Source organism: Haliotis cracherodii, unplaced genomic scaffold (assembly GCF_022045235.1).
Source record: "Haliotis cracherodii isolate W230 unplaced genomic scaffold, xgHalCrac1.p SCAF_13, whole genome shotgun sequence".
Classification (NCBI taxonomy): domain Eukaryota; kingdom Metazoa; phylum Mollusca; class Gastropoda; order Lepetellida; family Haliotidae; genus Haliotis; species Haliotis cracherodii.
The window spans coordinates 32852912-32879414 of record NW_027266268.1 but is presented as its reverse complement, the minus strand read 5'-3'; the positions used below and the strand labels follow the sequence as shown (position 1 = coordinate 32879414).

The 26503-nt window shown below is 41.7% G+C and overlaps 1 protein-coding gene across 1 annotated transcript; it reads right to left on the bottom strand.

The window, feature by feature from the left end:
* Positions 1-956: 956 nt before the first annotated feature.
* On the bottom strand, positions 957-25889 carry LOC139459199 (coiled-coil alpha-helical rod protein 1-like). The gene is made up of 20 exons (XM_071240653.1): positions 25832-25889; positions 25130-25277; positions 24721-24754; positions 23559-23813; positions 21644-21831; positions 20165-20300; positions 17009-17116; positions 15864-15916; positions 14960-15047; positions 12301-12411; positions 11798-11904; positions 10728-10840; positions 9854-9941; positions 8773-8897; positions 8235-8305; positions 6966-7083; positions 6591-6692; positions 4399-4550; positions 3134-3242; positions 957-2042 (listed from the first exon to the last, which is right to left on the bottom strand). The coding sequence occupies exons 1-20, from the start codon at positions 25881-25883 to the stop codon at positions 1945-1947; spliced, it is 2256 nt and encodes a 751-aa protein (XP_071096754.1). The 5' UTR covers positions 25884-25889; the 3' UTR covers positions 957-1944.
* Positions 25890-26503: the final 614 nt, after the last annotated feature.

Sequence of the window (26503 nt, the reverse complement as noted above, 5' to 3'; positions counted from 1 at the left end):
CAAATAGTGAGAGAGTGAGTATAGTTCTATGCTGCTTTTAGCAATATTCCAGCAATAGCATGGTGGGAATGCCAGAAATGAGCTTCACACATTGTACCCAAAACTAACATTTAGTCTATGAAATCTTATGTTACACAATATCCTTCTTGACTCTAAAATATACTGATTTCATGTGGAATAGAGCTAGCTTGAGCTGGCTAGACTTGCTTTTGTATGCATTTCTAGATTATTATTTTTTCTCATAAAATAACTGTATTCCACAGTCTATGGTGCAGGACTAATTGTACCCATGAAGCAGACAATATTACATAATATCCATACTTGACAACTGACATTGTGTTGAACAAACAAGTTCATTGTGTGCTCAGTTGTGTTTGTTGGTATTCTTGGTGTGAAAAGAATAAAAACTGTTTGTCCCTCATCACTTAACTTTTCAATAAAAAAATCTAAACATGTCACACCACCCTCATTTTTTGTGAATAAAGTGACTGAGAAACTGCAGAACTACTATCATATCACAGATACAACTCGGACGGAATGTTATAGTTATATGTTATAATAAAATTATTGAAATATCTTTTTCTCACAGGATGAATATGATGTACAAGTGAGTGGGTAGCTACATGCCACTTTCTGCAATATTTCAGACACACCACAGCGGAGGCACAAGACATGGGATTCGCACACTGTACCCATGTGAGCAATCGAACGTACAATCGAAGTACAAAAATTCTCAAGCCCTTGTACCGTATTTTCTTGAGAATAGTGCACACTTTTTTCCCCCAAAACACAGCTGTGTAGAAGGGGATGCGTATTATACACGAATTAATGAGTTTTGATGTTTTTTCGGTACTCAAGATTCACAAACTATGTGTTTGTTGTGTCTACAGCCATTCCGCTTGCCGAAAGAATAATGTCTCCTTAACTTCACAAGTGTTGTGTTTTTATGTATCATGACCATAATGTATATTTGCATCGTATCATAACGATGTGTTACAACCCTTATCTTCAGTGAGTGAGTGAGTAGGGTTTTACACCACTTGTTGCAATATTCCAGCCACATCATGTCGGCGGACACCAGAAACAAGATTCAGGCTTATTATCCATTTGGGAACAGAACCTGGTCTTGGATGTGTGGCACCAATGGTTCTACTACTAGGCTACCCCACTGCCCCTATTCTTGACAATGTACAAGGAGTAAATGGTTGCGCCGTGATGATCTCCTTTGTTTCAGCATCGCACTGTTGGTGAGTTAGTCCTTCTCGTCCTTCACATCTTCCCGAGGCAAGTGAGTTAACTGACATTAAAAGTCCAGTTTCCACCCTTGCCGAACTAGACTGGTATTATGGAGTTACATTTTGGCTGGACTGAGTCTATGCATTGTCCAATCAAAATCGCGCACCGAAATCGAAATCCTGTAGGTAAACGTGCAGATTTCGGTCGATTGCAGGATTTGCAAAGCATGTGCACCGCCAACTCGTTGTCAGCAGATATTTTCCAAATCTTTTCATGTTTTTATTCAAGGTGCTAGCGGGATTTGATGCATTTCGCGGTGTAAAACCTGTTTTGTCACAATATAGATCTTGATTATCGATCAGATCATCTTGACCAGGTGCCACCATTTTGTGTGAAGCAAACGCAAGTGATACGAGAGGTGAAATCTGATTGGTCCATAGGAGAGGCTTAGAAGAGACACAACTGGTAAAAGCCACTGGTGGCGCTACGATCGAGCCCAGTAATTCCAGCCTAGTTCGGCAAGGGTGGAAACTGGACTTATATAGTCAGTTAACTCTCTTGCCCTGGGAAGATGCGTCCTTCAATGATATTGCAATGGTTCTCCAACCACGCTATCTCGCTGCCCCTATTCTTGACAATGTACAAAGAGTGAATGGTTAGGCCATGATGAGACTGTCTCCTTGTTCAAGCATAGCCACGGTTGGTGAGTTAGTCTTCCTCCTCCTCGTCTTCCGATTCATCTCCCTCCTCCAGCACCGCCGCCGTCAGTGACCGCAGGTCCTCTAGCACCGATGTAATGGGCTCTCCTGCAATGTGAAGTCGAGAGATTACTTTAACAACTTCCACATCATACAGTATTTATTTAACTCATCTTCTCTTCCTCTCCATCCTCAATTATCCAGTGTTATGTCTCCATTATAATATATACCACTCAAAAGAGGTTATAGAACACACTATTCTTTCATATAAACAATACTTAATCTGTCATCTGTAGTAATATGAGAAAATTGGGCAGTCCAGTAGTATATAATACTCTGGAGCCATCATTTACCACCATGGTGAGTGAGTGAGTATGGTTTTACGCCGCTTTTAGCAATATTCCAGCAATATCACGGCGGGGGACACCAGAAATGGGCTTCACACATTGTACCCATGTCGGGAATCAAACCTGGGTCTTCGGCGTGACAAGCGAACGCTTTAACCAGTAGGCTACCCGACCGCCCCTCACCACCATGGAATCATTTAAGTCAAACTCAAATGACACAATGCAATAAACAAGTGCCTGTCACTCCAAGGTAAGAGAAACTGTCAAGGAAGTTACCGGTATCGAGAAGAGGCTTGGGATTGAAGTGATTGGCAGTGTGCAATGTATTTATCAAGATAGAACAGAGAGACAATACACTGGATAATCAAGGATACTTACCCACATTCCCTGACCTTCCGACACAGTGTTTTCCATACAACTATTACATATGCTATACCACGAAAGCTTTGATAGGGTCAATCAGATACTTCGTATTTAAATATAGACTTAAATATAGACTTGACATATTATGAGAATCATTTTTGTGTAAAATGCAAAGATGAAAATATCTCTATCAAAAGTGGAGTAGTATATATTGAACCCATTGTTCATTGAATGTGTCGCCAATTTTCAGTGCAGTCTGTGTCAAAACCTTTTGAGACTACTAGCCGGAAACATGGCTTTTCACATCCTTTCAGAAGACTTTAATGTTATAATATGGACTATTATTAACTGAGCTAGACTTTTATAAGACTCAGGCTTCAGACTAGTGGCTAAAGTCGCAGACTGTCAGTGTGCAGGGTTAATGACTCTTCAGTCTTACAGTTTAAGATATTGTTTGCCTTATTTTAGTGTAATCAATATGTAACCCACCTTTACTGCTGGCGGTGGGCTGAGTCTGTACCTCCTCACACTGGAGAGTGACGGGTTCCCCACGCTCACATCGCACTTTGCTCAGCAGCCCCTCCTGGCGCAGAGTGGCCTGCAAACAGGGAGAATACAGCTGAAGTAACAGAAGCACACAGCTGAAGTAACAGAAGCACACAGCTGAAGTAACAGAAGCATACAGCTGAAGTAACAGAAGCACACAGCTGAAGTAACAGAAGCACACAGCTGAAGTAACAGGATACAGCTGAAGTAACAGAAGCATATAGCTGAAGTAACAGAAGCACACAGCTGAAGTAACAGAAGCACACAGCTGAAGTAACAGAAGCATACAGCTGAAGTAACAGAAGCACACAGCTGAAGTAACAGAAGCACACAGCTGAAGTAGCAGAAGCACACAGCTGAAGTAACAGAAACACACAGCTGAAGTAACAGAAGCACACAGCTGAAGTAACAGGATACAGCTGAAGTAACAGAAGCATACAGCTGAAGCAACAGAAGCATACAGCTGAAGCAACAGAAGCATACAGCTGAAGTAACAGGTGCACAGCTGAAGTAACAGGATACAGCTGAAGTAACAGGTGCACAGCTGAAGTAACAGGATACAGCTGAAGTAACAGAAACAAACAGCTGAAGTAACAGAAGTACACAGCTGAAGTAACAGAGCACACAGCTGAAGTAACAGGATACAGCTGAAGTAACATGGGCACACAGCTGAAGTAACAGAAGCACACAGCTGAAGTAACAGAAGCATACAGCTGAAGTAACAGAAGCATACAGCTGAAGTAACAGAAGCACACAGCTGAAGTAACAGAAGCACACAGCTGAAGTAACAGAAGCATACAGCTGAAGTAGCAGAAACACACAGCTGAAGTAACAGAAGCACACAGCTGAAGTAACAGAAGCACACAGCTGAAGTAACAGAAGCATACAGCTGAAGTAGCAGAAACACACAGCTGAAGTAACAGAAGCATACAGCTGAAGTAACAGGTTACAGCTGAAGTAACAGAAGCACACAGCTGAAGTAACAGAAGCACACAGCTGAAGTAACAGAAACACACAGCTGAAGTAACAGAAGCATACAGCTGAAGTAACAGAAGCATACAGCTGAAGTAACAGGTTACAGCTGAAGTAACAGAAGCATACAGCTGAAGTAACAGAAGCATACAGTTGAAGTAACAGAAGCACACAGCTGAAGTAACAGAAGCACACAGCTGAAGTAACACAAGCACACAGCTGACAACACACATTACCATCATCATGTTTCTCTCTTTCTCCACCAGGGTGAGCTGCTGCTGTAGTTTATCCACCTGACGCTTGAAGTGTTCCTCCACTGTCTGCGTCTCCTCTCTCAGTCTCTCCCTCTCTCTGCCGCTCTGTCTCTCCAGCTGACGCACAGACACAACTGTAACACACGAGGGTAGCTCACTTACTTCCCGTGAACTGACAGGGGAAGATGTCAAGGGCCTGTCATTTATTTTCAAAGCAGATCCCGAATTGAAAAAAGGGGCTTGCACACCATACCACAGTCTTTCTAGACACAGATCCCAGAGCATACGAAATATTGACTATACTCGTATATTCTGTGAAACAATCACATCCATTTAAGGATTGTAGTTGTATTTGTTGACGTTCATCAGCTGATGAAGAAGTGCTTCATGGTAAATTTGCTCACGTGAGGCACTGCTTCATCAGCTGATGAACGTCAACAAATACAACCTCAATCCTTATATTGACAGACACATAAATCATGACAAAACAATCCATTAAACATGAAACTTTAATAATTGAAAGCGAACTATATCAACGCGGAGAGTTGTGACATCGTGAAGTCATCCGTCCCAAACATTCATCGGGAAATGAACGACATGTCAGCTTGGTAGTGTTCATCTAGGCAAGGTCACCCGCTACTGTCAATATTCCATACTGATGCCCTTCTCATCCCTGGCACCACAATCATCCCCCTCTTCAGCAGACTTATTTTAGAGACTTGACTGTTCCCTTTCACAATTATTTTTATTTAACCTCATACAAAACTTTATTTCAAGGACTGTATCTTAGACTTACTCTATAAAAAGCCACAGTGTAAACTTAAACACATGATGATTGAACCGCAAATGTCTGTGTGTTTAGGTACGTAGGTGGGTGGGTCGGAAGGAAGGGGTGTATCAAACTACAAGTTAAATCACCCACCCTACAGCCCAGACTTAGCCCCAGTGACTATTTCCTGTTCCGGCAAATTAAATCTGTCCTACGTGGAAGACGCTTCCAGGATGACGAGGACATAAAGGCTGCCACAGAGGCGTGGTTAGAGGGCCAATCTGCGGATTTCTATAAAAGTGGTATTAAAAGCTTGAAGGACTAATGGAATAAGTGTATTCAGGTGAAGTGAGATTGTATTGAAAAATATAAGCGCAAAAGATATTCTGTGACTTGGTCTTATATTGAAGTTGCAAAACTTAATGAACGCCTCTCGAACTTCTCAAGAGAAGTTAAAGAACACTCGATTCTTTCATATGCCATGGCATGACTGATCAACTATAGTCAAATGAAAGAATTGGGTGTTCCTTAACTTCTTTTGAATAGTATACGAGCAAAAGCACATATACTTTAACATTGGTTTACAACAAGACATGATAAGTTGGTCACTGTGAAACTTGTCATGCTTGGATCAGTGTCATGCCAGTTATCTGATAAACTACTTGAGCACAGCTGGAATGTGGAGAATCATTGACAGAAACAATATGAAGTGCTACAGGTTAACGTGTCGGCAATCCATCAATGCGTTTATTTCTTCTATGAGATATCAGTATTAAGAACAACTGGATGTTAGTAAAAAGAACATGCTTTAAAAATATTTACCTGTATTTATATCTTAAATGATTTAAACAATCTCACAATTTTCATGTCAATTATCTGTACCTTTTCTCCCAATACCGATTGTCATACCTCTCCCACTTTTGAAAGCGATTGTTTGGCCATTCCGTTTATCTAGGTTGCCCAGCAACATCTATGGGGAACAACTCACTAGACACTTCCCTCTCAAAAATAACGTCGTCCAATTTACGATAACACCAAGTCGTATGTTCAAATCTCCAGAAATTAGGTCATGATAGAACAATGTTTTATCTTATCATAAACCATGCTTCGTCATTGCTTTTCACGATTTATCACGAAATTATCTACGTTGGCTGATAATAATGCACTCAGCAACGTTCCAGCTATATGATGGCAGTCTGTAAATGATCCAGTCAGGGTCAGACAATCCAGTGATTGACATTGTGAGCAGCGATCCACGTCATCAGGGTACACTGCCAAGCATCAATTAAGTGGAGCCTAACCATCCAATCCACTTACTGGCCTCTTATGACCAGCCTAGGCTGCTCGGGACTTATTCCATATATCCACAATCAAGTCTTGTCAAGACCAGCTGTAGTTCACTCACCAGCCTTGGTGTGCTCCCTGCGAGCCTCGTTCAACTTGCGGTCCATCTCTGCCAGCTGCTCAGCGTATTCGTCTCGGTCTTGTTTCCTCTGTTCTTCCAGAGCTGCAGCATACATTGGATAAAAGTGTGCAACCGGTTCAGACCCATGAGAATGTTCCAGTTTCTGCATAAATTGGAAGAGGGTCCTCTTGGCCCACCGGCAATGTCAAATGTAATGTTGAGGAAAACTAACTGTTTCAGTCATCTAGTCCTAATAATGATAACATAGAGCAAAACCCTTAATAATGGCAAATTTCTACTCGTCCTTATGATACATGAACTATTGGACAGTTAGGACTACTGGACTAGTGCCAATTCCTAACGCTGTGGATGTACCTGTCTGTGTGGCAAACTCCTGTTTTGCCAGTTCAGATCTCAACACGTCTGCTCTGTCCTTGACGTCGTCTAGCTCCGTCTGCGTCTGCTCCAATTTCTCGCTCAGACTGGCACATGTCTGCAGACACATCAACAAGACATTGGGTTTGTAGACCAAAGCCAAACGTACATTCTTGTCAAAGACAAGCACAGATGCAGCTTTTTGGAAAAGAATGTTCAGTAATCGTGTAATTTTGACAAATGAGTCATAATGTTGTTACATGTGTGAACGTCACATGTGTACCCTCGAGTCAAAGGGCATGGACGCACAAGGCAAACCTGGGACTCAAAACATCAGCAAAGATCCAATTTAGTCGCCTCTTACTCTCAGTGATTAGTGCTGGGGGACATATTCAAGTCCCCAGGGGGTTGAAAATATGTGTTTGACTCAATGACTTGAATATATTCAATAACATATTCTGCCTTTTCAGACATTACAGCTGGTATGGTTGTGGTGATATATTAAGATCACCTTCCATTGTTGGCTGTGATTCCTTCCAAAGGCAAGTTGCTAAACATGGCTCAAAAAACAGTTTCAGCCTTTTTAGGACCTTTTTAAGTCCTACCAAAGCAATGATCTACCTTTCAAGGCTTAATGTTTTAAAACAGATTTATTAGGACATTGTTATCATCTTTCACTGTCAGAAAGGCTCCATTTGCCGTAAAAAGTGACTATGCTTGTCGTAAGAGGTGACTAACGGGAACAGGTGGTCAGACTCACTGACTTGGTTAATGCATGTCATCGATCCCAAATGCGTGAATCGCTGCACATGTCAATCACTGGATTGTCTGGTCCAGACTCGATTATTTACAGACCGCCGTCATATAGCTGGAATATTGCTGAGTGCGGCGTTAAACAACAAACAAACAAAACATTCAAAGGTAAAACATGAGTGCTTCAACATTATTTATCAAATGCGTATAAACAGACCAATCTTTTGCTATTTGATATAATATCATGACACATTATTGAAGAAAACGTTATTATAATATATCTTAGTTATATCAGAGTTGACCAAATTCAAGGCAGATTCAAATTCAAGGCAGATTCAAATTCAAGGCAGATTCATATTCTTCAAGGTAGATTCAAATTCAAGGCCTTTTCCATGCTGGACTGCTATATTTAAGGCCTGTGCAAACCTAGTACAATTGGCTAGTTCTGTATTAAAATATTTCAAATGCTGGTTCGTCTTCCTGAATACTGGTGTAATGAAGGGAACCAAGCCTTACTTGTGATTTCTGTTGAACGCTAACTTCCAGATCTTCAACTGTTTGCTTCAGGCTTGTGATCTCTCCCTCATCTGCAACAGAGCACAATCGTTTGGATGGTGGATTTAGGCAGTTGATTTCCATGATAACTTCATGAATCTGGAGCACACTTGGAGGTGAACTTAATTACCATGCAAGACTTAACAACAAACGCTCAGACACAGAATTGCTAAAGTTTCATGTTGGAGTGAGATAGTGAGTGAGTGAGTGAGTGAGTGAGTGAGTGAGTGAGTGAGTGAGTGAGTGTGAGTGAGTGAGTGAGTGAGTGAGTGAGTGAGTGAGTGAGTGAGTGAGTGGTTTTACGCCACTTTTAGCAATATTCCAGCAATATCACGGCGGGGTACACCAGAAATGGGCTTCACACATTGTACCCATGTCGGGAATCGAACCCGGGTCTTCGGCGTGACGAGCGAACGCTTTAACCACTAGGCTACCCCACCACACCTTCTGTTAGAACAATGAGGGTGACACATGAAGTGAGAGTTGAAGCAGTCCTTACACTCCGCTCTCGCCATGTCCAGCTTGTGGGAGAGAAGCTCGGCGTCCTGCTGGATCTGGCTGGCGAGCAGGTTCCTCTCACCCAGGACTCTCTCCAGCTCCTGGCTCAGATGGCTGGTGTCAGCCCTGTCGGGGGCAGATACACAGAATCAGAAGCTAATTCAAGCTACAATTTCTTAATCACATCTTTAACTCCGCTTTGATACCTGTCCCCACAAAGATCTGACAACCCTCCATAGGTGGTTGTGTCTGCTGAACTTTGTATTCAGCCAATCAGCATTAAGGCTTTTCAATTCTTGGTAGGAGCAAGTGAAGAATTTTGAGCAGAAAATCTTATTTCTGAACACAGACAGGCAGTCCTGAACGAAAATAATAAAGGTCATGCTGTACATTGTTGACATTCTATACACCCTATTCTTTCTGAACACCATGGCATTGACACCAAAAAGGGAGTACTATCAAGGAAATATTTGTGTTCAGTGTGGATTTTCTCTGGTTACGACCTGTATTTTCGAAACAAGGTGATAATGAAAAGAAACTTAATCATGTTAGAAAGCTCACATCTGATTGGCTTAAGAACAAATGAATACCTTCTATAAAATGTGACTGTCAAGATTCACTCGGACTTCAGCTGATGCAGCCTCCTATCAAGGGGTGGGGTTGATTGTGGGTGGCTGTCAAGAATACTTTACTTACACAGAGATGTGCATGTGCATGTGCGTGTGGCTGCTTGTACTAGTACGGACTAATGCTGGTTTTAAAGTGCTACCCCCTGAGATACCATGCCACAGTTAACATGGATACCCCACTGAGACACATAATACTGACTCAGAGTTGGACAGTCTATATTCTATGCCCTTAATGCCGAACACAAGGCAGGGTAACAAAAAGTACCATCATTTAACAGATTTTCGTATGACCCCCCCACAGTTTTGAACCACTGACCTTCAGCTCTCCAGGCAGATGCTCAATCCACTACACCATGCTACAATACAGAGGTAGTCTCCAACTGGGAAAACATTCCCACCGTCAGTGATATTAAAGTGTTGCGGTTGTGTCACCCCTGAGTCTAGCCTACCTACCGAGGACTTGTCCCTGTCTCTATCTCCTGGTCCACATCTTGGCTCTTGGCCTGTAACCGTAGCAATGCTTCCTTCCTTGCAAACTGACCTTGAAAATGTTAGACAAAACACATTGACATTATTACAGTTTTGGATCAACAACCTGTACTGAGAAGCTATGGAAACACATTCTGATTACAGATGATTTAAGAGACTTACTCCTTACAATATTTTACAAATTTTCATTTTTGATCAACTTAAGTCACACGGAAGTATACAAATCGGGGAGAATCTGGTATTCCAATCCCCCAACACAACTCTGCAAATTTAAATTAGAGCCTAGTAGATTCCAATAGCTGTGGTCACTATGGCCTTGGACCCAGATTCATTCTACAAGCTTGACCCTTGAACATCCGGGGTAGAATAGATCTTCAGCAACCAATGCTCGCCGTAAAAGGTGACTGTGCTTGTCGTAAGAGACGACTAACGGGATCGGGTGGTCAGGCTCGCAGACTTGGTTGATGCATGTCATCATATACTAATTGCGTAGAACAATACACATGACGTCAATCACTGGATTGTCTGGTCCAGACTCGATTTTTTTACAGACCATCGTAATATAGTTAGAATATTGCTGAGTGCGGCGTTAAACAACAAACAACAACAACAACTTCAAGCTCATAGGGGCATGGCCAAAAGGTCACATGGTACTTGTGCTATGGCTTCCATGGCTACCATAGGCGCATCCAGATGGGGGTCCAAGGGGTCCGACCACCCCCTTTTGAAAACCAAATGTGGTATGTAGTAAACAATCCCAAACCCCTAACTCCCACTGAGGGAGGATTTTGTTATTGAATGCCTCCCTTTTAAAAACGCTGGATCCACCCTTGTGTACCTTGCAGCATCTGGACCCTGTGTCCGGCGAAGCTGATCCTCTGTCCGTGTGTCTGGAGAATGCCCATCACGTCCTGCAACACTTTCAGCTTCTCCTCAAACTGACCACTCACGCTGGAAACGGAGAAAGGGGGACAACTCATACATGACGAAGGGGCATTGATGTTGCCAGAGACAAACGGCATAAGGCTAAAAAAAATAGTATTGGTTCTCAGGCACTGCCTGCTGCATCATCATAAACTTTGCCACAGGTTTCGTTTTTATTTCCATATTTAAAAAAAAAAAATCCTCAAATATTCCAAGTCCAACAGTAGTCAAATACTGTATTCCAGTATTTTTACTCCCAGGTTGATTGTAAACAACTGTTTATTAGGCTGCACAACTTTTTATTTACTAGTAGAACAACAAACAACAACAACAAAAAAGACACTGCCCTATTTTCAAAAGCCATTGTCTGAAAACCAATTCTTTTATTTTTTTAAGCCTATTATATGCATGATTTATTTGGAAGGACATTTATTTGGAAGGACATTTATGCTCATCTTGACTGTTCGTCAAAAAGAATTGCTCTTTGAAAACATCTGCTCCAGTCTTGGATAAACACTTAGAAGTTAGAAGAACATGAAGACTGATAAGAAGAATAATAAAGAATAATAAAGAAGTTTTTCACTCATAAACATGTCATGTCTTCAAACCATCTGCTATTCACGCGCTTTGTCCCATATGCTTCCAAAAGAAAAATGAACTTGATAACAAATATTTCAGCTTATTGTCTCACAATTCTAACAAGCTGGAGACAATGTTTGTTTTGTTTGTTGTTTAACGCATACTCAGCAATATTCCAGCTATATGACGGCGGTCTGTAAATAATCAAGTCTGAATCAGACAATCCAGTGATTGACATCATGAGCATTGATCCATGCAATTTGGAACAATGACATTCATCAACCAAGTAGTCATAGTCTACCCTGGATCTTCCCAGATCAGCTGGAGACAATGAACTAGATCACTATGGAAGAATTGCAGCAGGCAGACACAGAACAATCAACAAGTTGAGAAAGTGTTTGGTACCTCTGTGCCAACTGTTGCAGACCCTCGGCACTGGTTCTGTTCTGAGATAGGTTGTCATCGAGACATAGTGCCACCTGCTGGGCTTGAGTTATCTCCTCTTGGTATCTCTATTTCAAGGGAAGACGGTAAACAGAACATATAAGTGAATGAGCACAGTAAATTAAAACTGAAACTGGGAAAGACAAAATTTGGTTCGATAATTTATAAAAATCTGGGTAAATTTAAGATTTCATTCAATTCCAAAATGTAAAACTAACGGTAAACATTTAAGACTCTTCCTTTTTTACGGTTATCATTGGCATGTAAGTCAATAACATTAGTTAAAACTAGAAAAACAGGAATTCTTAATTCCAATTTTGTTCTGACATTTGCTTCCCAGATGGCCCAGATATCAGCCTCTCAGAAAGTCGTGATAAATCCCTGAATGACAAGTTATACCACTACAGTCACTGTGTGATAGGGGCCACGTGACTTGAACACTCAAACAGGAGACGTTCCACTACCTGACAGTTGTTCTGTTCCATCTGCAGCTGGGCGTTCTTCTCCATCAGTGAGTGAGTGAGCACCTCGACCCGACTCCCACTTGACACCAGCTGTTCCTCCAAGTGCTTCACCTGGTCAGTTAGGCAGGATTAATGTTACTTGATTTGTTTGTTTGTTTGTTTGTTTGTTTGTTTGTTTTTTGTTTAACGCCGCACTCAGCAATATTCTAGTTATCTAGCAACAACAGTCAGTAAATAATCGAGTCTGGACCAGACAATCCATTGATTGACATCATCAGCATCAATCTACGCAATTGGGATACGATGACATGCATCAACCAAGTCAGCGAGCATGTCCACCTGATTCCGTCAGTTGCCTCTTATGGCAAGCACAGGTTGCTGAAGACATATTCACTGACTGGATCCTTACGGGTCTAATGTCTCAGAGAATGTTGTTGCAAACAGCAAATTTCCTGCAACAACCCAGCAGCCTTAATGGATGAAGTCTGAGCCAGACAAACCAGTGGTTGATATTATGAGCACTGTCCCACACATTTGGTGTATATTGCTCTCGCTAGGGAAATACGAGAATTTAGACACTCGTGCCATACACATAGCATGACAGAAAACACTCATAAAATATCCTCTATATATCATTGGTGGGAAGAAGTAGTAACGATTACCAATATGAAATTGTTGAAACTTACATAAACTAATGTGATGAAATAAAGTTTAGATTTACCGAAACAAACTTGTTATTGCCAATCATGTCAATTATCAAAGATGGATAGCAACTGCTTTTGTTATACATGTATATCAAATGTCCACAAAGTAATCCATGCCTATATGTGTCACTGGTCACCAGTGGCATGAAATGTGTTGATTTCTATTAGGACTTTTGTGTATTTGCTTAAAGTTACTTCTCCGATATCTATCAACAATTGTTCGATATTTAGTAAGTGATTATCAATCTCTATGATCTATATCGATAGCCAGCCCTGGCAACGTCTCACACCTTTGGTGTATATTGAAAGCCTGACCAGCTGATGTTACTGGGGATCAGCTCTAACCAATAATCTAACCAAGTGATGTAGGTGGACATTTAAAACTTCATTGAAACCCATCGCCATACAGCAAAGGTTGACACAGTTGTGGAATAATAGAAACTCAACTCATAGACATCATTGTCAATACAGGTTCTGCATACACTATGTTCCTGCATCACTAACACCTTGCAGTGTTGTTGCTATTTCTAACAACCAATCAGACGTAGCGAGAGGGAAGCCAGCAAGTTCTCAGACCAATGAATGCTCACATTACAATACATGTACTATTTCTAACGCATTGCTTCTATGTCAGACAGTGGTAAGGTCCGCACGACTTCATGCACATGGCATGACAGTACAACACTACAAAGGAATTGTATATATTCACAGGTGATGAGAGAGTGAGTGAATTTGGTTATACACCGCTTTTAGCAATATTGTGCAATATCACGTGGGGACACCAAAAATGAGCTTCCCACATTGTACCCATGTCGGGAATCAAACCCTGATCTTCGGTGTGATGAGCGAACGTTAACCACTAGGCTACCCCAGTCTTGTCAGCTTTATTAGTGAGTGAGTGAGTATAGTTTTACTCTGCTTTTAGCAATATTCCAGCAATATCACGGAGGGGGACACCAGAAAATGGGCTTCACACATTGTACCCATGATGGGAATCAAACCTGGGTCTTCATCGTGACGACTCGTCACTGACGAGCGAACGGTTTAACCACTAGGCTACCCCACCGCCCCTCACTGGTGATGAAGTAACGTAGCATATACAAACCTGTGAAGTACTGACCTGATACGAGCTATAATGAATTACAGATTATGCTCCAAGTTGCATTAAAGTTGCTAATTCCGAATCTTGTCAGCTTTGTTAGTGAGTGATTGAGTGAGTATGGTTTTACTCTGCTTTTAGCAATATTCCAGAAATATCATGGCAGGGGACACTAGAAATTGGGATTCACACATTGTACCCATGTCGGGAATTGAGCCCAGGTCTTCGGCATGACGAGTGAACGCTTTAACCACTAGGCTACCCGACCGCCCCTCACACATTGTACCCATGTCGGGAATCGAACCCAGGTCTTCGGCGTGACAAGGGAACGCTTTAACCACTAGGCTACCCGACCGCCCCTCACACATTGTACCCATGTCGGGAATCGAACCCAGGTCTTCGGCGTGACAAGGGAACGCTTTAACCACTAGGCTACACGACCACCCCACACACATTGTACCCATGTCAGGAATCAAACCCAGGTCTTCGGCGTGACAAGGGAACGCTTTAACCACAAGGCTACCCGACCACCCCTCACACATTGTACCCATGTCGGGAATCGAACTCAGGTCTTCGGCGTGACAAGGGAACGCTTTAACCACATGGCTACCCGACCACCCCACACACATTGTACCCATGTCGGGAATCGAACCCAGGTCTTCGGCGTGACGAGCGAACGCTTTAACCACTAGGCTACCCGACCACCGACAGTTTTGTTAAACAAATGACCTTTCAACTCCCAAACCCTTACAAATATTTTAACTTTGTTTGGTAGCTTCATGGATCTTTTGAACAGACCCATAGCTAGCAGGTATCAACCACCCTGAAATCTCCCACCTCCCTACCACACTCTCACCTTCTCTCTCCAGTTCTGTTCATTCTTCTTCGCAACAATATCAGCGGATTTCTGCTGAACCAAAAGTGCGAAAACTTTGTCCCGCCACCTAGAACATAGACACACCTTAGATCAAAACAAGGGCACATACAGCCGTAAGGAAAAGGCCAAATAATGGGGGTGCACTTATACTGTGAAAATAACAGAAATAATCCAGAAAATAATTGTTAGACAATTGCTACCCAACAGGAGAAAGGGGACCTTATGGGTAAGAGTATACATTTGTGCTGTGTCATCATAAAGAAAGATGTTTGATGTCGACTTACTTCCGTAAATATCGCAATGTGTGCGGACTGTACAAAAATACTAGCAAAATCCAAGATATGTTTTATATTTGTATACTTATCCTACATTACTTAATTCTAATTTTTCTCCCCTTAGTTCGTAATGTAATAAAAACATTATTTCAGCATACATGTCAAGGTTAAATTAATCTGACATCATATCTAAAACATTATTTCAGCATACATGTCAAGGTTAAATTAATCTGACATCATGTCTAAAACCTGCAGTTATTACATAAACAGTTATGAGTCTGAAAATGGGACTTTGCAGATAATGAGTCCAAATGTTTAATGCCATGTATCTCTGTAATAAATATGAACTGACACCTGTGATTTGTATTTTTGTGTTCCTAAGATACAGTAGTTTTAAAATATAATGAGAAGTCAATATGAGATTTTTCACCCATAAGGTCACAATTGTTGTTTTTGTTCAAACATTCCCATATGATTCAGTTATAGCATTTTAATACGTCAACATAGGTATACTTCAAAAAGGGGCGTGGGGCTGCACATCCATGCACCACCCTCAGGATCCGCGTACATGCAAAACATAACGTAGGTCCACGTCAGTATATTCCTACCTGGTCAAGAGTAAAGCTTCCTGCTTACTACTGGATATAGTCTCACACTTGGCCTGCAAGATAAATGTACACCACCTAAAACTCACACTATTCACAATCACAAAATTCTAGAGTTATTTATATGAACTACCGTATTCGACATAATAAGTGCCCTGGGGGCTCTCAAATTTTGAAATAGGGGCTGAAAGATTGTAAATTTCATGGTTTATGCTGACAGCCTGAAATGTTTATATATGACAGATATATTTTTCCAGAATTTAATTGCCCAGGGGAGACCAGTTCTAACCCAGAATCCCCACTGAAGACCAATTGTAACCCGGAATCCACACTGGAGACCAATTCTAACCCGGAATCCACACTGGAGACCAATTCTAACCCGGAATCCACACTGGAGACCAATTCTAACCCGGAATCCACACTGGAGACCAATTCTAAACCGGAATCCACACTGGAGACCAATTCTAAACCGGAATCCACACTGGAGACCAATTCTAAACCGGAATCCACACTGGAGACCAATTCTAAACCGGAATCCACACTGGAGACCAATTCTAAACCGGAATCCACACTGGAGACCAATTCTAAACCGGAATCCACACTGGAGACCAATTCTAACCCGGAATCCACACTGGAGACCAATTCTAACCTGGAATTCACACTGGAGACCAATTCTAACCTGGAATTCACACTGGAGACCAATTCTAACTCGGAATCCACACTGGAGACCAATTCTAAACCGGAATCCACACTGGAGACCAATTCTAACCCGGAATCCACACTGGAGACCAATTCTAACCCGGAATCTACACTGGAAACCAATTCTACCTCGGAATCCACACTGGAGACCAATTCTAAACCGGAATCCACACTGGAGACCAATTCTAACCAGGAATCCACACTGGAGACCAATTCTAACCAGGAATCCACACTGGAGACCAATTCTAACCTGGAATTCCCACTGGGGAATACTACAAGCATCAATACCACACAAGAATATTGGTCAGTAAGCATGAGAAAAATGATTGCCATGATATATACAGACATCTCTAACTGTTTTGTACTTATTGTTTAACATTGATTACAATTAAGGCTATATTGTTTGTTACTCATATTGTGGAGCTACTGACAAGTTCATATTGACATACCTTGGACAGCTCTGCTTCCTGTACATTGAGAATCTCGGACATTGACTTGAGTCGGATGTTGGCAAGCTCCATGTTGGATTCTAGATTGTCCTTCTCAGCAGCGTAAATCTGAAACACCACCACATACATCATGATGCTGAGAAACAACAACCTTGTCATGAAACTGAGGACATGGAAACAACAACCTTGACATGACACTGAGAACATGGAAACAACAGCCTTGACATGACACTGAGAACATGGAAACAACAGCCTTGACATGACACTGAGAACATGGAAACAACAGCCTTGACATGAAACTGAGAACATGGAAACAACAGCCTTGACATGACACTGAGAACATGGAAACAACAGCCTTGACATGAAACTGAGAACATGGAAACAACAGCCTTGACATGACACTGAGAACATGGAAACAACAGCCTTGACATGACACTGAGAACATGGAAACAACAGTCTTGACATGACACTTAGAACATGGAAACAACAGCCTTGACATGACACTGAGAACATGGAAACAACAGTCTTGACATGACACTGAGAACATGGAAACAACAGCCTTGACATGACACTGAGAACATGGAAACAACAGTCTTGACATGACACTGAGAACATGGAAACAATGGCCTTGACATGACACTGAGAACATGGAAACAACAGCCTTGACATGACACTGATAACATGGAAATAACAGCCTTGACATGACACTGAGAACATGGAAACAACAGCCTTGACATGACACTGAGGACATGGAAACAACAGCCTTGACATGACACTGAGGACATGGAAACAACAGCCTTGACATGACACTGAGAACATGGAAACAACAGCCTTGACATGACACTGAGAACATGGAAACAACAGCCTTGACATGACACTGAGAACATGGAAACAACAGCCTTGACATGACACTGAGAACATGGAAACAACAGCCTTGACATGACACTGAGAACATGGAAACAACAGCCTTGACATGACACTGAGAACATGGAAACAACAGCCTTGACATGACACTGAGAACATGGAAACAACAGCCTTGACATGACACTGAGAACATGGAAACAACAGTCTTGACATGACACTGAGAACATGGAAACAATAGTCTTGACATGACACTGAGAACATGGAAACAACAGCCTTGACGTGACACTGATTACATGGAAATAACAGCCTTGACATGACACTGAGGACATTTAAACATCAACCTTGACATGACACTGAGAACATGGAAACAACAGCCTTGATATAACACTGATAACATGGAAACAACAGCCTTGACATGACACTGATAACATGGAAACAACAACCTTGATATAACACTGAGAACATGGAAACAACAGCCTTGACATGACACTGAGAACATGGAAACAACAGTCTTGACATGACACTGAGAACATGGAAACAATAGTCTTGACATGACACTGAGAACATGGAAACAACAGCCTTGACGTGACACTGATTACATGGAAATAACAGCCTTGACATGACACTGAGGACATGTAAACATCAACCTTGACATGACACTGAGAACATGGAAACAACAGCCTTGATATAACACTGATAACATGGAAACAACAACCTTGATATAACACTGAGAACATGGAAACAACAACCTTGACATGACACTGAGAACATGGAAACAACAGCCTTGAGATGACACTGAGAACATGGAAACAACAACCTTGAGATGACACAGAGAACATGGAAACAACAGCCTTGACATGACACAGAGAACATGGAAACAACAGCCTTGACATGACACTGAGAACATGGAAACAACAGTCTTGACATGTCACTGAGGACATGGAAACAACAACCTTGTCATGACACTGAGAACATGGAAACAACAGTCTTGACATGAAACTGAGAACATGGAAACAACAGTCTTGACATGACACTGAGAACATGGAAACAACAACCTTGACATGACACTGAGAACATGGAAACAACAACCTTGACATGACACTGAGAACATGGAAACAACAGCCTTGATATAACACTGATAACATGGAAACAACAAGCTTGACATGACACTGAGAACATAGAAACAACAGCCTTGACATGACACTGAGAACATGGAAACAACAGCCTTGACATGACACTGAGAACATGGAAACAACAGCCTTGACATGACACTGAGAACATGGAAACAACAGCCTTGACATGACACTGAGGACATGGAAACAACAGCCTTGACATGACACTGAGAACATGGGAACAACGGCCTTGACATGACACTGATAACATGGAAACAACAACCTTGACATGACACTGATAACATGGAAACAACAGCCTTGACATGACACTGAGGACATGGAAACAACGGCCTTGACATGACACTGAGAACATGGAAACAATGGCATTGACATGACACTGAGAACATGGAAACAACAGCCTTGACATGACACTGAGAACATGGAAACAACAGCCTTGACATGACACTGATAGCATGGAAACAATGGCCTTGACATGACACTGATAGCATGGAAACAACAGCCTTGACATGACACTGATAACATGGAAACAACAGCCTTGACATGACACTGAGAACATGGAAACAACAGCCTTGACATGACACTGAGAACATGGAAACAACAACCTTGAGATGACACTGAGAACATGGAAACAATGGCCTTGACCTGACACTGAGAACATGGATACAACAGCCTTGACATGACACTGAGAACATGGAAACAACAGCCTTGACATGACACAGAGAACATGGAAACAACGGCCTTGACATGACACTTAGAACATGGAAACAACAGCCTTGACATGACACAGAGAACATGGAAACAACAGCCTTGACATGACACTGAGAACATGGAAACAACAACCTTGACATGACACTGAGAACATGGAAACAACAGTCTTGACAAGAGGACTCAAACAATTGATGCATGACTTTTGAGTGGGTTTAACACCACTTGAAGTATTTCAGTCATATCATAGCTTGTCAGGCAATGACTGCCAATTTAGTTAACCCACTAGCACAGGTTCAGTGTTGAAAGCCAAGGTAAAAAGCTGAGCACACCTGGATTTGGAAACCCATGACCAACTGATCCTGGCATTGAAAAGGGTTGCAACTCTGCAAAGCAAATTGCTTCACCACAACACCATCAACCAGTGAGTCAAGCTTGGTTTGATTGGACTGACCTTGATTCTGTTATTGAGCGTCTCCCTCTCTCTCCTCCACACCTCTGCTGGCTGGTACGTCTTCTCTGTCTCCCCAATGTAGGTCTTCAGTTGCAAAATTTGCTGATTCTGATTGTCAGCAAGCATAGACTTTGATCTGGAGACCAAAAGCATCATCATTGTTTACGTTGTCATCCTCATCATCATGTAACATAGTCGTCCATCATGTAACATAGATGCTGTCCTTAAGTAAACACATCAATTCTGTTTCATTGGAATTAATCTCCACACTAACCTCACCTCCACATGCACCTTGAGCTGAGCTATGGTTGCAGAAGATTATGTTCTGAAAGACTCAATGACTCAGTCTTTTACCTCAAGGAAAAGATGAGGTTAGTGTAGAGAGATTGAGTCTTTTATCTCTAGGCAGAGATCTGCCTAGAGGTAAAAGACTCAATCTCTCCACACTAACCTGATCTCTATCTAGAGGACTCAATCTCCTCACACTAACCTAACTTCTGCCTCAAGCTCAGCGAAGGTGGCAGCAGATTCTGATCTGAGAGACTCAATCTCTCTACACTAACCTGATCTCTGCCTAGAGGTAAAAGAATCAATCTCTCCACACTAACCTGACTTCTGCCTCAAGCTCAGCGATGGTGGCAACAGATTCTGATCTGAGAGACTAAATCTCTCTACACTAACCTGATCTCTGCCTAGAGGTAAGCGACTCAATCTCTCCACACTAACCTGACTTCTGCCTCAAGCTCAGCGATGGTGGCAGCAGATTCTGATCTGAGAGACTCAATCTCTCTACACGAACCTGATCTCTGCCTAAGGTTAAGCGACTCAATCTCCTCACACTAACCTGACTTCTGCCTCAAGCTCAGCGATGGTGGCAGCAGATTCTGATCTGAGAGACTCAATCTCTCTACACTAACCTGATCTCTGCCTAAGGTTAAGCGACTCAATCTCCTCACACTAACCTGACTTCTGCCTTAAGCTCAGCGATGGTGGCAGCAGATTCTGATCTGAGAGACTCAATGTCTCTACACTAACCTGATCTCTGTCTAGAGGTAAAAGAATCAATCTCTCCACACTAACCTGACTTCTGCCTCAAGCTGAGCGATGGTGGCAGCAGATTCTGATCTGAGAGACTCAATCTCTCTACACTAACCTGATCTCTGCCTAGAGGTAAAAGAATCAATCTCTCCACACTAACCTGACTTCTGCCTCAAGCTGAGCGATGGTGGCAGCAGATTCCGATCTGAGAGACTCAATCTCTCTACACTAACCTGATCTCTGCCTAGAGGTATGCGACTCAATCTCTCCACACTAACCTGACTTCTGCCTCAAGCTGAGCGATGGTGGCAGCAGATTCTGATCTGAGAGACTCAATCTCTCTACACTAACCTGATCTCTGCCTAGAGATAAAAGACTCAATCTCTCTACACTAACCTGATCTCTGCCTAGAGGTAAGCGACTCAATCTCTCCACACTAACCTGACTTCTGCCTCAAGCTGAGCGATGGTGGCAGCAGATTCTGATCTGAGAGATTCAATCTCGGTCTCCAGACCACGCAGCCGAGCCACGTACTGCGACTTTGTTTCGGCTAGCTCCCTGGTGGTGTTGTCCAGTGCAGAGTTGATGTCGTCCACCTCCTTCTGATGCTGATGACTCAGTCGGTCCACCTGGGGATCAGCATGGTACACTCTAGATTGGTGGGTGGTCAGATCAAAGGCAGTATATATATGTGTTGTTTAATGCTGGGGTAGACTGCAGTATTTGGGTCCCCACTTCGGAAAGAACGTTTTTACGTGTTTACAGAAGTTGTCGAATGAAAAACGTTCCACAAACAACACGAAGTCGACACCACGAGAATACGGCTTTACTTTCTATCGTAAAACTCTCGTCCCCCTTAGGGGCGGAGGTTTAGACCATACTTTTCACTTCCTGCTCATTTTTGGGGTCCTTTTTGCACAAAAATGCCTCCTAATGGATTTCGGCGCGTTAGCGCGTGCGCGCTTATATATAAACAAAGCTGCCGAAGGCAGCGGTTTCCTTACGGAAACCCACGAAGTGGAGACCCAAATACTGCAGTTGACCCTTAATGCTGCACTACGCAATATTCCAGCTATATGATAGCGGATTGTAAATATTCAAAACAAAGATACAATCCAGTGATTGATATTGTGAGCAACGATCCATGTCGTCAGGATATGATGACATGCAATCAGCCAGGTCACCGAGTCCCTAAACCTAGTGTTAATGGTTGAAAATTTTGGGGTCTCTTGATAGGGGTGAAAGATACAGCAAGGTACGATATGATACCTATCACGATACATGGATCACAATATGATACATATGGTGATATGCATATTTACATCAAATCGAGTGAGAACTTCTTAATAAATATTTCAGAGCAGGTTCAAAAGGAAAAGCTAGCTGTAGAAACATGTTTGTAGCGGCTGTTTTTAATAGTGAACTTGAAACGCTAATTACAACACATCTTGTGATATTTGACTGACAGAAATGCTTGAGGTCATTGAACATGGTAAATAAGTAGGAAGCAATATATTTCAGCAAGTGTTTTGTCTGTATGTATCAATTCAGAAAAAAACATATCACGTTGCAACGATTTATCGTATCACCCTTATCTCTAGATGCAAATACTGTAGGAGCAATCCTCAGGGACCCCAGCGCCCACTTGCACAAAAGCAATCTAGGCGCTAAGATGATCGTAACTCCCATACTTTAACATAAGCTTACGATAGTCTTAGCGCTAAGATTTCTTTGTGCAAGTTGGCCCAGGACCCTTAAGTTCAAACACTGCAAGATAATGGACACTTTTGTCACAATTGGCTTGCTAAATGGGCTGCAAAATGGACTGTCCACTTACTATCACTGAGTGATATAACAATAGTTTAGTTTTGCTCATCTTCCTGTGGCAAGGGATTTAACTGACAATAAAAGTCCAGTTAAGTTTCCACCCTTGCCAAACTAGGCTGGAATTTCGTGGCTCGATAGTAGCACACCAGTGGCTATTAAGAGTTATGTCCCTTCAAGTCCCTCCTATTGACCAATCAGATTGCACCTATCATATTACTTGCATTTACTCAAAACAAAATGGCAGCCTAGTTTGGCAAGGGTGGAAACTGGACTCTTATAATAATCACTTAGCTACCTTTATCTAGCTACACTGCATTGCAATTATCAATGGTCCAATTGCAATACATTGATGACATATAAAGATATCAATAATCAACATCAATCTCTCTCAAAGATTGCCCTCTGACTTTAAAGAAAGAGAAAAGCCTAGTGACCTGGCCAGTTGGAAAAACAAACTTCCAATGACAAACACTTGTCTGTTTCAAGGCTTTGCAGCCCCATTAAAATAGAGTTAGTAATGAGGAAATACCTGTTGCTCATATCTCTCCTCACTCTCCCGCACAGCCATCTCCAGCCCGGACACCCGGTGATTGGCCTCCCGCTCCTGCAGCGCCATCTGTCTCTCCACGTCAGACATGTTCTCCTTGTGCTCATGCTGGAGAGATCGTATCTCACTCTTCAGGTTCTCAATCTCCCGGGACTGACGACTGATGAGTTCATCGGCATATTTAGTTTCTTCTTTTGATGATGGCTGATGTACAATGTGAACCTTGGGTGCTTGTGTCTAAAATGATATAAATCATAATGATAATTGTCCATTTGTATGGCACTTTTCCATGCTGGATATCACGCTCAAACCATACAGAGAATTATTACCCCGGTCATTGAATCGGTGTCCACCCCATCAGTTGAATTTCTGAAATTAAGGTAGGTAAAATAATTCTATGGATGGGGAAAGTATATTCGTGTTTACTTAACGTGTCTGCAGTTAGAGTATTCCATTATTTTTTCTCATGGGGGTGTTAGGGACAGTATATGACACCTGACACGAGGACTCCATTATTTCATATTCTTTATTCTGTTGTAACAAGGATATAACAACACATTTTCACATACATACAGCAATAACAGCATAATAAATAATCAATATATATATTATCAAACGTTTAGTTTATCTTGATGATTCTAACAATTTTCATGATCTTTATTCATAAAAACGTTTACAATAGCCACGTTAACATACATACACAAATCGGGTGGTCACCATTGAATTCGTGTGTACTAGAATTTCATTCTCAGCTCCCTGGAGAGCATACAACCCAAGCTGCCTGTGTGGTGCTAGAAGGTTAAAAGTCACATTTCTGTAGCACATGTGGTGTGTCCTTAGGCAAGTGATGTTGTTCCAAATATGCTTCTCTTTGTCAATTAGTGAATGGGTACCTGGTAGAATGAGATGGTAGTGTGACCATGTGCGTCATAAGGCAGCCTCGGTTGTATACTCCCCAGGGAGCTGAGAATGAAATTTGAGTGCACACTGATCCATTGGGGTAATATTGTCGTGCTTTGAGCATGTTTTGGGGTGTGCATTTGACACATCATATATGTATCCACATTATCATTATTGTAGTCTGTTTGACATTAAACTGTATCTTAGATAGGTCAATTGTGTTATAAGGAAAGAGACAGCTTACCTCTGGGACTACAGCAGATCTTTGCCTTTCAATTCTGTGACAAAAAATAAACAAATAATAAGCATTCAAAATTTCAGAAACAGTTTTTGTTTTTAATTCAAAGCTATTTTAGTCATGATAAATGATGGTGATAATTATATTAATTCATTTCTACAAAGAAACCAGTCATTACCATATATAAACAAAACACTGGTCAATCAAGATAAAGTGAAAGAGAGATAGGATATTGGGCTAACACCTAAGAGTAATCTCTTTTTAATCAAGAGAAAGTGAGTTTGTTTTGAAGCCACTTTGAACAGTATTTCAGCGATATCATGGTTTGTCTCCTAAAGTGCAAGAAAACCCCGAAATGAAGCTGGTGTTAGATGTTTACGACTTTGGCATGTTGATCACCATACATGGTTTATACCTCAAGTTTTCAATTTCTTGTTTGAGTTTGTTAAACTCCTCCTTGGCACGGGCAACTTCTTGCCACGGGTCTTCCTGGGTCTTCACGTTCTTCCTCTGGCTGCTGCTCTCGAACACACTGGGGGGCATCAACTCCAGGGGATTCATGTCTGAAGTGACAGTTAGCATCATGAACGTATGAGGGTATGAGTTAGCTATCTCATCTCTTTTAACAATATAGTCTTATGCAATTTGAGGAAGATCCCTACATTTTTATGAAGTTTGGCAGAGAAAATGGCTACTGTGTATTTGCATAAAGGTAAACAATCAGTGCTAATCACTTGGTAAATGAGCACTTGTTATTTCTAATAGCGCCTGTGATCCATGGTAAAGTGTTTGCTAATTAGATTAACTCGTCAGCCTCGCTTAGCTTCTAGCTGGCAACTTGACCTCGATCCTGTGTGCGATGCTAATTGAATCCGAAATATTCAAGTACTCTATTGAAATACAATGTGGAATGTTGTGAACGTCGTGAAATACAAACGATAAATGTTGTCATCACGAACTTATAAGCATGTCCAGTGCGCGCAAGCCTCAACATGTCAGTGACACAAACATATCAAAAGTGTACATAATCAGGCATAAACTTCATGTGAAACAAACATATAATCATAAAAGATAGATATGTTATCATTTTCGACGGTTGGATCGACCTAAAACATACTTGGTACATTTGGTTTGAAGAAATCACTCGGCTTATTCAAAAACGCCGCCATTGTTGTTTACATTTTAAAGGGAGACAACTCGTTCATAACTAACCCAATACTCCTTACTAAGCAGATTCTTGATAAAATGACTCTGTTAGGAGTTTTTAAATACACATAACCAGAAAGGGCTTCTTGTTATGTAAATCTTTTGAACGAGGTGAAACACACAAATGAACAAGTTTTTCAATGCGCCAAATCCACACTCTAAAGCATGCTCAAAGTGGTACATTATTACCCAGGATGAGTGTGCGCAGGATTTTCTATCTCAGCTCCCTGGGGAGTATGAAACCAGTGCTGCCTGTGAGGCTCTAGAAGGTTAACAGTCATCTAATCCTACCGGGTATCCATTCATTACTGGGTGAACATTCAGCATATACAAAAACAACATAGGTAGCGTGTTAATCGTTAGATGAACTAGCCATGTTGTGATTACAAAACGAAATATTGTTAAGGAAACTTTTAGTTTAGTCAGAGATCAAATACCAATATATGGTCTCTGGTTTAGTTTATAAATTTATATATCCACCTTTTAAGCAACCTGCACAATGACTGCGGAATATCTTCATTTCATCAAAGTAAATCTAGATGATAATAGGTGATAAAACAAGCAAATCAAGCTGGCAAAATTC

Coding starts and splice junctions, on each gene's coding strand:
- LOC139459199 (XM_071240653.1), bottom strand. CDS start 25,883: ATGGCGGCGTTTTTGAATAAGCCGAGTGATTTCTTCAAACCAAATGTA. Junction 15,917..17,008: donor AGGAAGCAGAGCTGTCCAAG/GTATGTCAATAT, acceptor TTTATCTTGCAG/GCCAAGTGTGAGACTATATC. Junction 9,942..10,727: donor CAGGGTCCAGATGCTGCAAG/GTACACAAGGGT, acceptor AACATTTTCAAG/GTCAGTTTGCAAGGAAGGAA.